The sequence below is a fragment of the Coregonus clupeaformis genome, chromosome 23, assembly GCF_020615455.1.
Source record: "Coregonus clupeaformis isolate EN_2021a chromosome 23, ASM2061545v1, whole genome shotgun sequence".
Taxonomy (NCBI): Eukaryota; Metazoa; Chordata; class Actinopteri; order Salmoniformes; family Salmonidae; genus Coregonus; species Coregonus clupeaformis.
In genome coordinates, this window is record NC_059214.1 from 56,006,982 (window position 1) to 56,019,966 (window position 12,985).

Consider the following 12,985-nt stretch of genomic DNA (forward strand, 5'->3'; position numbering starts at 1 on the left):
GTAGTAGTAGTAGTAGGTCCCAGTAGTAGTAGTAGTAGCATGTAGAGTCCCAGTAGTAGTAGTAGTAGTAGCATGTAGAGTCCCAGTAGTAGTAGTAGTAGTAGCATGTAGAGTCCCAGTAGTAGTAGTAGTAGTAGTAGTAGTAGCATGTAGAGTCCCAGTAGTAGTAGTAGTAGTAGTAGTAGCATGTAGAGTCCCAGTAGTAGTAGTAGTAGTAGTAGCATGTAGAGTCCCAGTAGTAGTAGTAGTAGTAGTAGCATGTAGAGTCCCAGTAGTAGTAGTAGTAGTAGTAGTAGTAGCATGTAGAGTCCCAGTAGTAGTAGTAGTAGTAGTAGTAGTAGTAGTAGTAGTAGTAGTAGTAGTAGTAGTAGCATGTAGAGTCCCAGTAGTAGTAGTAGTAGTAGTAGCATGTAGAGTCCCAGTAGTAGTAGTAGTAGTAGTAGCATGTAGAGTCCCAGTAGTAGTAGTAGTAGTAGCATGTAGAGTCCCAGTAGTAGTAGTAGTAGTAGTAGTAGCATGTAGAGTCCCAGTAGTAGTAGTAGTAGTAGCATGTAGAGTCCCAGTAGTAGTAGTAGTAGTAGTAGCATGTAGAGTCCCAGTAGTAGTAGTAGTAGTAGTAGTAGTAGTAGTAGTAGTAGTAGTAGTAGTAGCATGTAGAGTCCCAGTAGTAGTAGTAGTAGTAGTAGTAGTAGTAGTAGTAGTAGTAGTAGTAGCATGTAGAGTCCCAGTAGTAGTAGTAGTAGTAGTAGTAGTAGTAGTAGTAGCATGTAGAGTCCCAGTAGTAGTAGTAGTAGTAGCATGTAGAGTCCCAGTAGTAGTAGTAGTAGTAGTAGTAGTAGTAGTAGTAGTAGTAGCATGTAGAGTCCCAGTAGTAGTAGTAGTAGTAGTAGTAGCATGTAGAGTCCCAGTAGTAGTAGTAGTAGTAGCATGTAGAGTCCCAGTAGTAGTAGTAGTAGTAGTAGTAGTAGTAGTAGTAGTAGCATGTAGAGTCCCAGTAGTAGTAGTAGTAGTAGTATGTAGAGTCCCAGTAGTAGTAGTAGTAGTAGCATGTAGAGTCCCAGTAGTAGTAGTAGTAGTAGTAGCATGTAGAGTCCCAGTAGTAGTAGTAGTAGTAGTAGTAGTAGCATGTAGAGTCCCAGTAGTAGTAGTAGTAGTAGTAGTAGCATGTAGAGTCCCAGTAGTAGTAGTAGTAGTAGTAGTAGTAGTAGCATGTAGAGTCCCAGTAGTAGTAGTAGTAGCATGTAGAGTCCCAGTAGTAGTAGTAGTAGTAGTAGTAGTAATAGTAGTAGTAGCATGTAGAGTCCCAGTAGTAGTAGTAGTAGTAGTAGTAGTAGTAGTAGTAGTAGCATGTAGAGTCCCAGTAGTAGTAGTAGTAGTAGTAATAGTAGTAGTAGTAGCATGTAGAGTCCCAGTAGTAGTAGTAGTAGTAGTAGTAGTAGTAGTAGTAGTAGTAGTAGCATGTAGAGTCCCAGTAATAGTAGTAGTAGTAGTAGTAGTAGTAGTAGTAGTAGCATGTAGAGTCCCAGTAGTAGTAGTAGTAGCATGTAGAGTCCCAGTAGTAGTAGTAGTAGTAGCATGTAGAGTCCCAGTAGTAGTAGTAGCATGTAGAGTTCCAGTAGTAGTAGTAGTAGTAGCATGTAGAGTCCCAGTAGTAGTAGTAGTAGTAGTAGTAGCATGTAGAGTCCCAGTAGTAGTAGTGGTAGTAGTAGCATGTAGAGTCCCAGTAGTAGTAGTAGTAGTAGTAGTAGCATGTAGAGTCCCAGTAGTAGTAGTAGTAGCAGCATGTAGAGTCCCAGTAGTAGTAGTAGTAGTAGTAGTAGTAGTAGTAGTAGTAGTAGTAGTAGTAGCATGTAGAGTCCCAGTAGTAGTAGTAGTAGTAGTCATGTAGAGTCCCAGTAGTAGTAGTAGTAGTAGTATGTAGTAGTCCCAGTAGTAGTAGTAGTAGTAGCATGTAGAGTCCCAGTAGTAGTAGTAGTAGTAGTAGTAGCATGTAGAGTCCCAGTAGTAGTAGTAGTAGTAGTAGTAGTAGTAGTCCCAGTAGTAGTAGTAGTAGTAGTAGTAGTAGTCCCAGTAGTAGTAGTTAGTAGCATGTAGAGTCCAGTAGTAGTAGTAGTAGTAGTAGTAGTAGTAGCATGTAGAGTCCCAGTAGTAGTAGTAGTAGTAGTAGTAGTAGTAGTAGTAGTAGTAGTAGTAGTAGTAGTAGTAGAGTAGTAGTAGTAGTAGTAGCATGTAGAGTCCCAGTAGTAGTAGTAGTAGTAGCATGTAGAGTCCCAGTAGTAGTAGTAGTAGTAGTAGTAGTAGTAGTAGTAGTAGTAGTAGCATGTAGAGTCCTAGTAGTAGTAGTAGTAGCAGCATGTAGAGTCCCAGTAGTAGTAGTAGTAGTAGTAGTAGTAGTAGTAGCATGTAGAGTCCCAGTAGTAGTAGTAGTAGTAGTAGTAGCATGTAGAGTCCCAGTAGTAGTAGTAGTAGTAGTAGCATGTAGAGTCCCAGTAGTAGTAGTAGTAGTAGTAGTAGCATGTAGAGTCCCAGTAGTAGTAGTAGTAGTAGTAGTAGCATGTAGAGTCCCAGTAGTAGTAGTAGTAGTAGTAGTAGTAGCATGTAGAGTCCCAGTAGTAGTAGTAGTAGTAGTTGTAGAGTCCCAGAGTAGTAGTAGTAGTAGCATGTAGAGTCCCAGTAGTAGTAGTTAGTAGCATGTAGAGTCCCAGTAGTAGTAGTAGTAGTAGTAGTAGTAGTAGTAGTAGTAGTAGCATGTAGAGTCCCAGTAGTAGTAGTAGTAGTAGTAGTAGCATGTAGAGTCCCAGTAGTAGTAGTAGTAGTAGTAGTAGTAGTAGTAGTAGCATGTAGAGTCCCAGTAGTAGTAGTAGTAGTAGTAGTAGTAGTAGTAGTAGTAGTAGTAGTAGTAGTAGTAGTAGTAGTAGTAGTAGTAGTAGTAGTAGCAGCATGTAGAGTCCCAGTAGTAGTAGTAGTAGTAGTAGTAGTAGTAGTAGGCAGGATGTTCCCCAATGCTTTAAGGGGGCCGGAGTGAAAAATAACCCCTGCTCTATTGAACACTTTTTTGGTATTGATACTGCACAGTTGAGGAAAGAGCGTGCAAGTAAGCATTTCACTGTACCGTTTACACCCGCTGTTTCCTGTGTATGTAACGAATAAACTTTGATTTGATATGACATACTCTAGCCTCATAAGGCCTTACATAAACAGAGGCAGTTACACACACACACACACACACACACACACACACACACACACAGAGAGAGTATTGTATGACTAACCTTGTGGGGACACACAATTCAGTCCCATTCAAATACATTTTTCCCTAACCCCTAACCTAACCCGAAAGCCTTAACCCTAAAACTAACCCTAGCTCCTAACCCTAATTCTAGCCCTAACACTAATTATAACCGTAACCCCTAGAAATAGCATTTGACCTTGTGGGGACTAACAAAATGTCCCCAGTTGGTCAAATGTTTTATTGTTTACTATTCTTGTGGGGACTTCTGCTCCCCACAAGTATAGTTAAACACATTCACACACACACAGTGTCACACCTCCTGTGACCTCACACATGGGGGTGATGGCCGAGTCGTCGGGGGGGACCCCCCCTAGTGGTTCAGGCTCTACAGTGGCGTGTCCAGGGATCCTCAGCACCAGGGAGAACAGACGCTGGTCCCAGCGGAACGGCTCCTTGGTCAGCTCACTGCCCGGCAGAGGAGTGGTCAGGGGAAGGTGGAGCTGGAGGAGGGAGAGAGAGAGAGGGAGGGAGGCAAAGAGAGAGAGAGAGAGAGGGAGAGAGAGAGAGAGAGAGAGACAGACAGACAGACAGACAGACAGACAGAGGTCTGGTCAGCTGAGCAACAGGAAGTACTCCTGAGTGGCTTTGACCCAGGTCTCCGTGATGACTGACCTCATCCTGGACTCCACCGCTACTGGTCAGCTTGTTGCCGTCGGTGATGGCCACTACAATGGACGGCTCAAGGAAGAAGGGATTCCTGCCCTGTGTAGGGAGAGAGAGAAAAGAAAGCGGTTAAAATGGTGTGCAGACACAGTACAGATAAATGCAAATAGGTCAAACACAAAAGGAAACGTGAGAGTAAAATTAGCATAGCCAAAAAGCTTCCTGAGCTGAGCTGTGATGAGGGGTACTTGAGGCCTGGAGCTGAAATAACAGGAGTACATGAAGAGATATTATATAGTTAACCTACTGGAGATCTATTTTAGGAATGTCAAGGAGGAGAGAGGGTGAGAGGGAGGAAGACAAATGAGGAGTGTGAGAGAAACCGACAGAGGTTGGGAGAGACAGATTCACCCCTTGGGGTACAGGCAATGGTTTTGATAGGGGTGGGGGTAATTACGGCCCAGTGCATCACTGGGGCCAAGCTTCCTGCCATCCAGGACCTCTATACCAGGCGGTGTCAGAGGAAGGCCCTCAAAATTGTCAAAGACTCCAGCCACCCTAGTCATAGACTGTTCTCTCTGCTACCGGCACGGCAAGCGGTACCGGAGTGCCAAGTCTAGGTCCAAAAGACTTCTCAACAGCTTCTACCCCCAAGCCATAAGACTCCTGAACAGCTAATCATGGCTACCCGGACTATTTGCACTGCCCCCCACCCCCACCCCCCACCCCCCACCCCATCCTTTTTACGCTGCTGCTACTCTGTTAATTATTTATGCATAGTCACTTTAACTCTACCCACATGTACATATTACTTCAACTACCTCAACTAGCCGGTGCCCCCGCACATTGACTCTGCACCGGTACCCCCCTGTATATATAGCCTCCCTACTGTTATTTTATTTTACTTCTGCTCTTTTTTTTCTCAACACTTTTTTTGTTGTTGTTTTATTTTTATTTTTTAAAAATAAATGCACTGTTGGTTAAGGGCTGTAAGTAAGCATTTCACTGTAATGTCTGCACCTGTTGTATTCGGCGCATGTGGCCAATAAAATTTGATTTGATTTGAATTAGTGTCAAGGGAGGAGAGGAAGTGGGTAAGAGATTACAGTATGACTAGAACACACCATCACAACTTATTGTGAAATAGACAAATTACTTATTTTGAAAAATTGTGACAGGCACATGAAAGTCCACCTTTTCGTGTGTATTACACCATTTACATCACAACACATTTGGTGTGTATCACACGATTATCTTTCTTCACAACACATTTGTGTACATCACACAAATTCCAATATGTTGTGGCTAACGTTAGTTAGGCGGGTAACGTTAGCTAGGCTAGGGGTTAAGGTTAGGGGTTAGGTAACATGCTAGCTAAGTAGTTAAGGTTGGGGTTATAGTTAGGAGTTAGGTTAAAGGGTTAAGGTTTGTTAACATGCAAAGTAGTTGCAAAGTAACTCAAAAGTAGTAACCCACTGAGAACACACTGGTAGAATCAATGTTGTTTCCCTTTAACCAAAGTGGAATAAACGTTGAATTGAAGTCTGTGCAGTGGGATGTGGTTGCAAAGTTGCTAATTAGCTAAAATGCTAAAGTTGTCCATGATGAGATTCGAACAGGAAAAAATTAAAATAAAACTTTTTTGTGTGCATGTCACAAATTTGCAGCGGCTACATGAGGTAAGAAAACTTGTAATGTAACATCTAAATTAGGGTCACCTGGAAACAGACCAACACTTTGGTTCCTATCCTGTCAATAATTCCTCCTTGGCTTATTCATTAATTTGATATGTCAAACAACAATGTATTCAAGGTGCTGCCCACTATATTCCAACTGTAGAATTTGAATAATCATTCTATTTCCACGATTCCAACAGTTCACCAATGCCTACAGTAAAGGGCTAATCGGACGGCTAGATAGCAGACTAATCTATCACAGGCTTTGTGAGGGCATGGGTATGATTCACCTTGGAAACATAGTCTCTGCCAAGCCATAACAACTCACTGCTGCCCTGACACTCTCTCTATCAATAGAGATTAACATTATGTCCAGGAATTTACCAAGACATTACATTTACATTTACATTTTAGTCATTTAGCAGACGCTCTTATCCAGAGCGACTTACAGTTAGTGAATACATATTTTTTTTATACTGGTCCCCCGTGGGAATCGAACCCACAACCCTGGCGTTGCAAACGCCATGCTCTATCAACTGAGCTACATCCCTGCCGGCCATTCCCTCCCCTACCCTGGACGACGCTGGGCCAATTGTGCGCCGCCCATGAGTCTCCCGGTCACGGCCGGCTGCGACAGAGCCTGGATTCGAACCAGGATCTAGTGGCACAGTTAGCACTGCGATGCAGTGCCTTAGACCACTGCGCCACTCAGGAGTAGACCTCTGACTGTGGATACAAAATGCATACCTCTTGAGGTTTAGTGCTTTCCCCACTGGTGACTGTTCCCATCAATGGACAAGGATCTATTCCCTTCTTACTTTTCACTGTGGCCAGACAGTGATTTTTTTGTGCTCAGGTGATACATTGGGAGTCTATAAACAGAGTAAAGAAAACAGACCCACGTACCCTGATTGACGAGGGAGGGTATCCATGACAACCTGGAGTTTTCCTTCAGAACGGTACTAATGATATCCTATTCTAGTCAACCCCCTGCTGATCTGACTGAATATGAAGTAGCAGCCAGAGACAACCCTGCAGGTGGATTTAGGCTTTAAAAATCAATATATTTCATTAGGAAAACACTCCTATTAACAGAGAAGCTACATTACTCCTCATTATAATCACTGTAAATGTCACAGCATAGAAATGGCTTCAGCGTGACTGATGTAATCCACTGGCCTGGCAGGGCAGGTATGGGTGATGTACTGTTCCCCTATGGGACTGTCCGCCTGTCTATATGCTTAGGCACGTTGCCAGGTCTGCTAACATGTATAGACAGAGGTCATCAGATCTCAATTAGTTGGGTTGCCATGTTGTGCTGCTGTCCTCCCTCCCTCTCTCCATCTAGCGAAAATCAGTTCAGGCCCTGGATTACCCACCAGCTGGTTACCTCTCCTCCTTTCCTCCCTCCTTTCCTCCCTCCCTCCCTCCCTCCCTCCCTCCACCACTCAATCTATCCTGGCAAGATTCGCTCAGACACCTGGCAACCTGAGGGCGCTTCATCCCTGCACTGAAAAACACACCTCCTCTACCTTTCTCTTCACTCCATCTTTCTCTCCATTTCATTACTGACTGCTCGTTAACGATTAAGATGTGTAGGTAAACTGACAGACCTTCTTGATATCCCCCTACAGTGCTCTTCCTTCAGGCAAAAACGCATTCATGAGGTCTTGGTTATAGCCCATATGGTGGTCAGACCAGATAAGGGGAAGGGCTGTATCTCAAGTCTAAAACGGACATCCTTTCCTCATCTCCTTCACCTCATATACACTCATTTGAATTGACAGGATAGGTAGTGTGTTGGATCCTTACCTACCAGGAATGTGTTTTTCGCCAGTCCAGTTCTACCATAATCAGTGCAGATGAAGGGAAGGAGATGAGGAGACATTTTAGATGAACGAGATGCACCCAAGCAAAGTTCTGAGGATTCTAACAAAGACATGGTGAGAGGGAAGATACTAAAGAGCTTCATGTTCCGCGGTGTCCACATCACTAAGGAATTAGCATGGTCCACACACACAAACAGTTGTGAAGAAGGCACAACAATGCCTCTTCCCGCTCAGGAGACTGAAAAGATTCGTCATGGCCCCTCAGATCCTCAAAAACATTCTACAGCTGCACCATTGAGAGCATCTTGACTGGCTGCATCACCGCCTGGTATGGCAACTGCTTGGCATCCGATCGCAAGGCGCAACAGAGGGTAGTGCGTACGGCCCAGTACATCACTGGGAACAAGCTCCCTGCCATCCAGGACCTCCACACCAGGCGGTGTCAGAGGAAGGCCCTACAAATTGTCAAAGACTCCAGCCACCCTAGTCAAAGACTGTTCTCTCTGCTACCGCGCGGCAAGCGGTACCGATGCACCAAGTCTGGAACCAACAGGACCCTGAACAGCTTCTACCCCTAAGCCATAAGGACTGCTAAATAGTTAACCAATAGCTACCCGGACTATCTGCGCTGACCCTTTCTGCACTAACTCTTTTGACTCATCACATACAATGCTGCTATTGATTATCCTCTTGCCTAGTCACTTTATCCCTACCTATATGGAGATATCTACCTCGTACCCTTGCACCGACTAGTACCCTGTGTATATAGCCAGTGTTATCGTTACGCATTGTGGATTTATTCCTCGTGTTTCTATTATTAGTCTTTTTTTCTCTGCATTGTTGGGAACGTTTTCACTGTTAGTCTACACCTGTTGTTAACTCTCATCATTGTTGGGAACGTTTTCACTGTTAGTCTACACCTGTTGTTAACTCTCTCTCATCATTGTTGGGAACATTTTCACTGTTAGTCTACACCTGTTGTTAACTCTCATCATTGTTGGGAACGTTTTCACTGTTAGTCTACACCTGTTGTTAACTCTCTCTCATCATTGTTGGGAACGTTTTCACTGTTAGTCTACACCTGTTGTTAACTCTCTCTCATCATTGTTGGGAACGTTTTCACTGTTAGTCTACACCGGTTGTTAACTCTCATCATTGTTGGGAACGTTTTCACTGTTAGTCTACACCTGTTGTTAACTCTCTCTCATCATTGTTGGGAACGTTTTCACTGTTAGTCTACACCTGTTGTTAACTCTCTCTCATCATTGTTGGGAACGTTTTCACTGTTAGTCTACACCTGTTGTTAACTCTCATCATTGTTGGGAACGTTTTCACTGTTAGTCTACACCTGTTGTTAACTCTCTCTCATCATTGTTGGGAACATTTTCACTGTTAGTCTACACCTGTTGTTAACTCTCATCATTGTTGGGAACGTTTTCACTGTTAGTCTACACCTGTTGTTAACTCTCTCTCATCATTGTTGGGAACGTTTTCACTGTTAGTCTACACCTGTTGTTAACTCTCTCTCATCATTGTTGGGAACGTTTTCACTGTTAGTCTACACCGGTTGTTAACTCTCTCTCATCATTGTTGGGAACGTTTTCACTGTTAGTCTAAACCTGTTGTTAACTCTCTCTCATCATTGTTGGGAACGTTTTCACTGTTAGTCTACACTTGTTGTTAACTCTCTCTCATTGTTGGGAACGTTTTCACTGTTAGTCTACACCTGTTGTTAACTCTCTCTCATCATTGTTGGGAACGTTTTCACTGTTAGTCTACACCGGTTGTTAACTCTCTCTCATCATTGTTGGGAACGTTTTCACTGTTAGTCTAAACCTGTTGTTAACTCTCTCTCATCATTGTTGGGAATGTTTTCACTGTTAGTCTACACCTGTTGTTAACTCTCTCTCATCATTGTTGGGAACGTTTTCACTGTTAGTCTACACCTGTTGTTTGCTCTCTCTCATCATTGTTGGGAACGTTTTCACTGTTAGTCTACACCTGTTGTTTACTCTCTCTCATCATTGTTGGGAACATTTCCACTGTTAGTCTACACCTGTTGTTTACTCTCTCTCATCATTGTTGGGAACATTTTCACTGTTAGTCTACACCGGTTGTTAACTCTCTCTCATCATTGTTGGGAACGTTTTCACTGTTAGTCTACACCTGTTGTTAACTCTCTCTCATCATTGTTGGGAATGTTTTCACTGTTAGTCTACACCTGTTGTTAACTCTCTCTCATCATTGTTGGGAACGTTTTCACTGTTAGTCTACACCTGTTGTTAACTCTCTCTCATCATTGTTGGGAATGTTTTCACTGTTAGTCTACACCTGTTGTTAACTCTCATCATTGTTGGGAACGTTTTCACTGTTAGTCTACACCTGTTGTTAACTCTCTCTCATCATTGTTGGGAACGTTTTCACTGTTAGTCTACACCTGTTAACTCTCTCTCATCATTGTTGGGAACGTTTTCACTGTTAGTCTACACCTGTTGTTAACTCTCTCTCATCATTGTTGGGAATGTTTTCACTGTTAGTCTACACCTGTTGTTAACTCTATCTCATCATTGTTGGGAACGTTTTCACTGTTAGTCTACACCTGTTGTTAACTCTCTCTCATCATTGTTGGGAACGTTTTCACTGTTAGTCTACACCTGTTGTTAACTCTCATCATTGTTGGGAACGTTTTCACTGTTAGTCTACACCTGTTGTTAACTCTCTCATCATTGTTGGGAACGTTTTCACTGTTAGTCTACACCTGTTGTTTACTCTCTCTCATCATTGTTGGGAACGTTTTCACTGTTAGTCTACACCTGTTGTTTACTCTCTCTCATCATTGTTGGGAACATTTTCACTGTTAGTCTACACCTGTTGTTAACTCTCTCTCATCATTGTTGGGAACGTTTTCACTGTTAGTCTACACCTGTTGTTAACTCTCTCTCATCATTGTTGGGAACGTTTTCACTGTTAGTCTACACCTGTTATTAACTCTCTCTCATCATTGTTGGGAACGTTTTCACTGTTAGTCTACACCTGTTGTTAACTCTCTCTCATCATTGTTGGGAACGGCCAGTCAGTAAGCATTTCACTGTTAGTCTACACCTGTTGTTAACTCTCTCTCATCATTGTTGGGAACGTTTTCACTGTTAGTCTACACCTGTTGTTAACTCTCTCTCATCATTGTTGGGAACGTTTTCACTGTTAGTCTACACCTGTTGTTAACTCTCTCTCATCATTGTTGGGAACGGCCCGTCAGTAAGCATTTCACTGTTAGTCTACACCTGTTGTTTACTCTCTCTCATCATTGTTGGGAACGGCCCGTCAGTCAGCATTTCACTGTTCATCTACACCTGTTGTTAACTCTCTCTCATCATTGTTGGGAACGGCCCGTCAGTCAGCATTTCACTGTTAGTCTACACCTGTTGTTTACTCTCTCTCATCATTGTTGGGAACGGCCCGTCAGTAAGCATTTCACTGTTCGTCTACACCTGTTGTTTACTCTCTCTCATCATTGTTGGGAACGGCCCGTCAGTCAGCATTTCACTGTTCGTCTACACCTGTTGTTTACTCTCTCTCATCATTGTTGGGAACGGTCCTTCAGTCAGCATTTCACTGTTCGTCTACACCTGTTGTTTACTCTCTCTCATCATTGTTGGGAACGGCCCGTCAGTAAGCATTTCACTGTTAGTCTACACCTGTTGTGTACGAAGCATGTGGCAAATACAATGTGATTGATTTGATCAGGAGAGGCCTACTTCACTAACTCCTCAGCCCTGTTCTGTTGAACTGATCACTGATACTAGTCTAGGGCAGGGGTTCCCATCCTTTCTTCTCCAGGGCCCCCCTTTACACATTTGAAATATTACACAGGTTCACCTTGTGCTGGGGACAATAAAAGGCCTATCTAAAATGTGCAGTTTTCACAATGCCACAGATGTCTGTGTAGCTCAGTTGGTAGAGCATGGCTCTTGCAACGCCAGGGTTGTGGGTTCGTTTCCCACGGGGGGCCAGTACGAAAAAAATGTATGCACTCTAACTGCAAGTCGCTCTGGATAAGAGCGTCTGCTAAATGACTAAAATGTAAATGTCAATTGGCATGCTGACTGCAGGAATGTCCACCAGAGCCGTTGCCAGAGAATTTTATGTTAATTTCTCTACCATAAGCCGCATACAACATTGTTTAACAGAATTTGGCAGTACATCCAACCGGCCTCACAACCACATATCCTGAGGCTGCATTTATTGTAGCCGGGGATTTTAACAAAGCAAATTTGAGGACTAGGCTGCCGAAGTTCTATCAACATGTCGACTGACCGTGTACTCAGAGCATGCGCAGACCAACTGGCTGGTGTGTTTACGAACATATTCAATCTCTCCCTATCCCAGTCTGCTGTCCCCACGTTTCAAGATGGCCACCATTGTTCCTGTACCCAAGAAAGCAAAGGTAACTGAACTAAATGACTATCGCCCCGTAGCACTCACCTCTGTCATCATGAAGTGCTTTGAGAGACTAGTCAAGGATCATATCACCTCCACCTTACCTGTCACCCTAGACCCACTTCAATTTGCTTACCGCCCCAATAGATCCACAGACGATGCAATCGCCATCACACTGCCCTATCCCATCTGGACAAGAGGAATACCTATGTAAGAATGCTGTTCATTGACTATAGCTCAGTATTCAACACCATAGTACCCTCCAAGCTCCTCATTAAGCACGAGGCCCTGGGTCTGAAACCCGCACTGTGCAACTGGGTCCTGGACGTCCTGACGGGCCGCCCCCAGGTGGTGAATGTAGAAAACAACATCTCCACTTCGCTGATCCTCAACACTGGGTCCCCTCAAGGGTGCGTGCTCAGCCCCCTCCTGTACTCCCTGTTCACCCATGACTGCGTGACCAAGCACGCCTCCAACTCAATCATCAAGTTTTCAGACGACACAACAGTAGTAGGCTTGATTACCAACAATGACGAGACCACCTACAGGGAGGAGGTGAGGGCTCTGGGTGTGTGGTGCCAGGAAATAACCTCTCACTCAACGTCAACAAAACAAAGTAGATCATCGTGGACTTCAGGAAACAGCAGAGGGTGCACCCCCCCTATCCACATTGACGGGACCGCAGTAGAGAAGGTGGAAAGCTTCAAGTTCCTTGGCGTACACATCACTGACAAACAGAAATGGTCCACCCACGCAGACAGTGTGGTGAAGAAGGCGCAACAGAGCCTCTTCAACCTCAGGAGGCTGAAGAAATTTGGCTTGGCACCTAAAACCCTCACAAACTTTTACAGATGCACAATCGAGAGCATCCTGTTGGGCTGTATCACCGCCTGGTAAGGCAACTGCACAGCCTACAACCGCAGGGCTCTCCAGAGGGTGGTGCGGTCTGCCGAACGCATTACCGGGGCAAACTACGCGCCCTCCAGGACACCTACAGCACCCGATGTCACAGGAAGGCCAAAAAGATCATCAAGGACACAACCACCCGAGCCACTGCCGGTTCACCCCGCTATCATCCAGATGGTGAGGTCAGTACAGGTGCGTCAAAGCTGGGACCGAGAGAATGAAAAACAGCTTCTATCTCAAGG

The 12,985-nt window shown here is 44.1% G+C and overlaps 1 protein-coding gene across 2 annotated transcripts in view; it reads right to left on the reverse strand.

The window, feature by feature from the left end:
• LOC121536439 (integrator complex subunit 6-like) overlaps window positions 1–12,985 on the reverse strand; it is a 43,223-nt gene that overhangs the window by 26,802 nt on the left and 3,436 nt on the right. For both annotated transcript variants that reach the window (XM_045206770.1, XM_041843698.2), the window contains exons 4-5: window positions 3,905–3,994; window positions 3,549–3,732 (exon numbers count right to left, since the gene is read on the reverse strand). In XM_045206770.1, coding sequence (XP_045062705.1) covers window positions 3,549–3,732; window positions 3,905–3,994 — 274 coding nt within the window. The remainder of the gene's footprint in view (window positions 1–3,548; window positions 3,733–3,904; window positions 3,995–12,985) is intronic.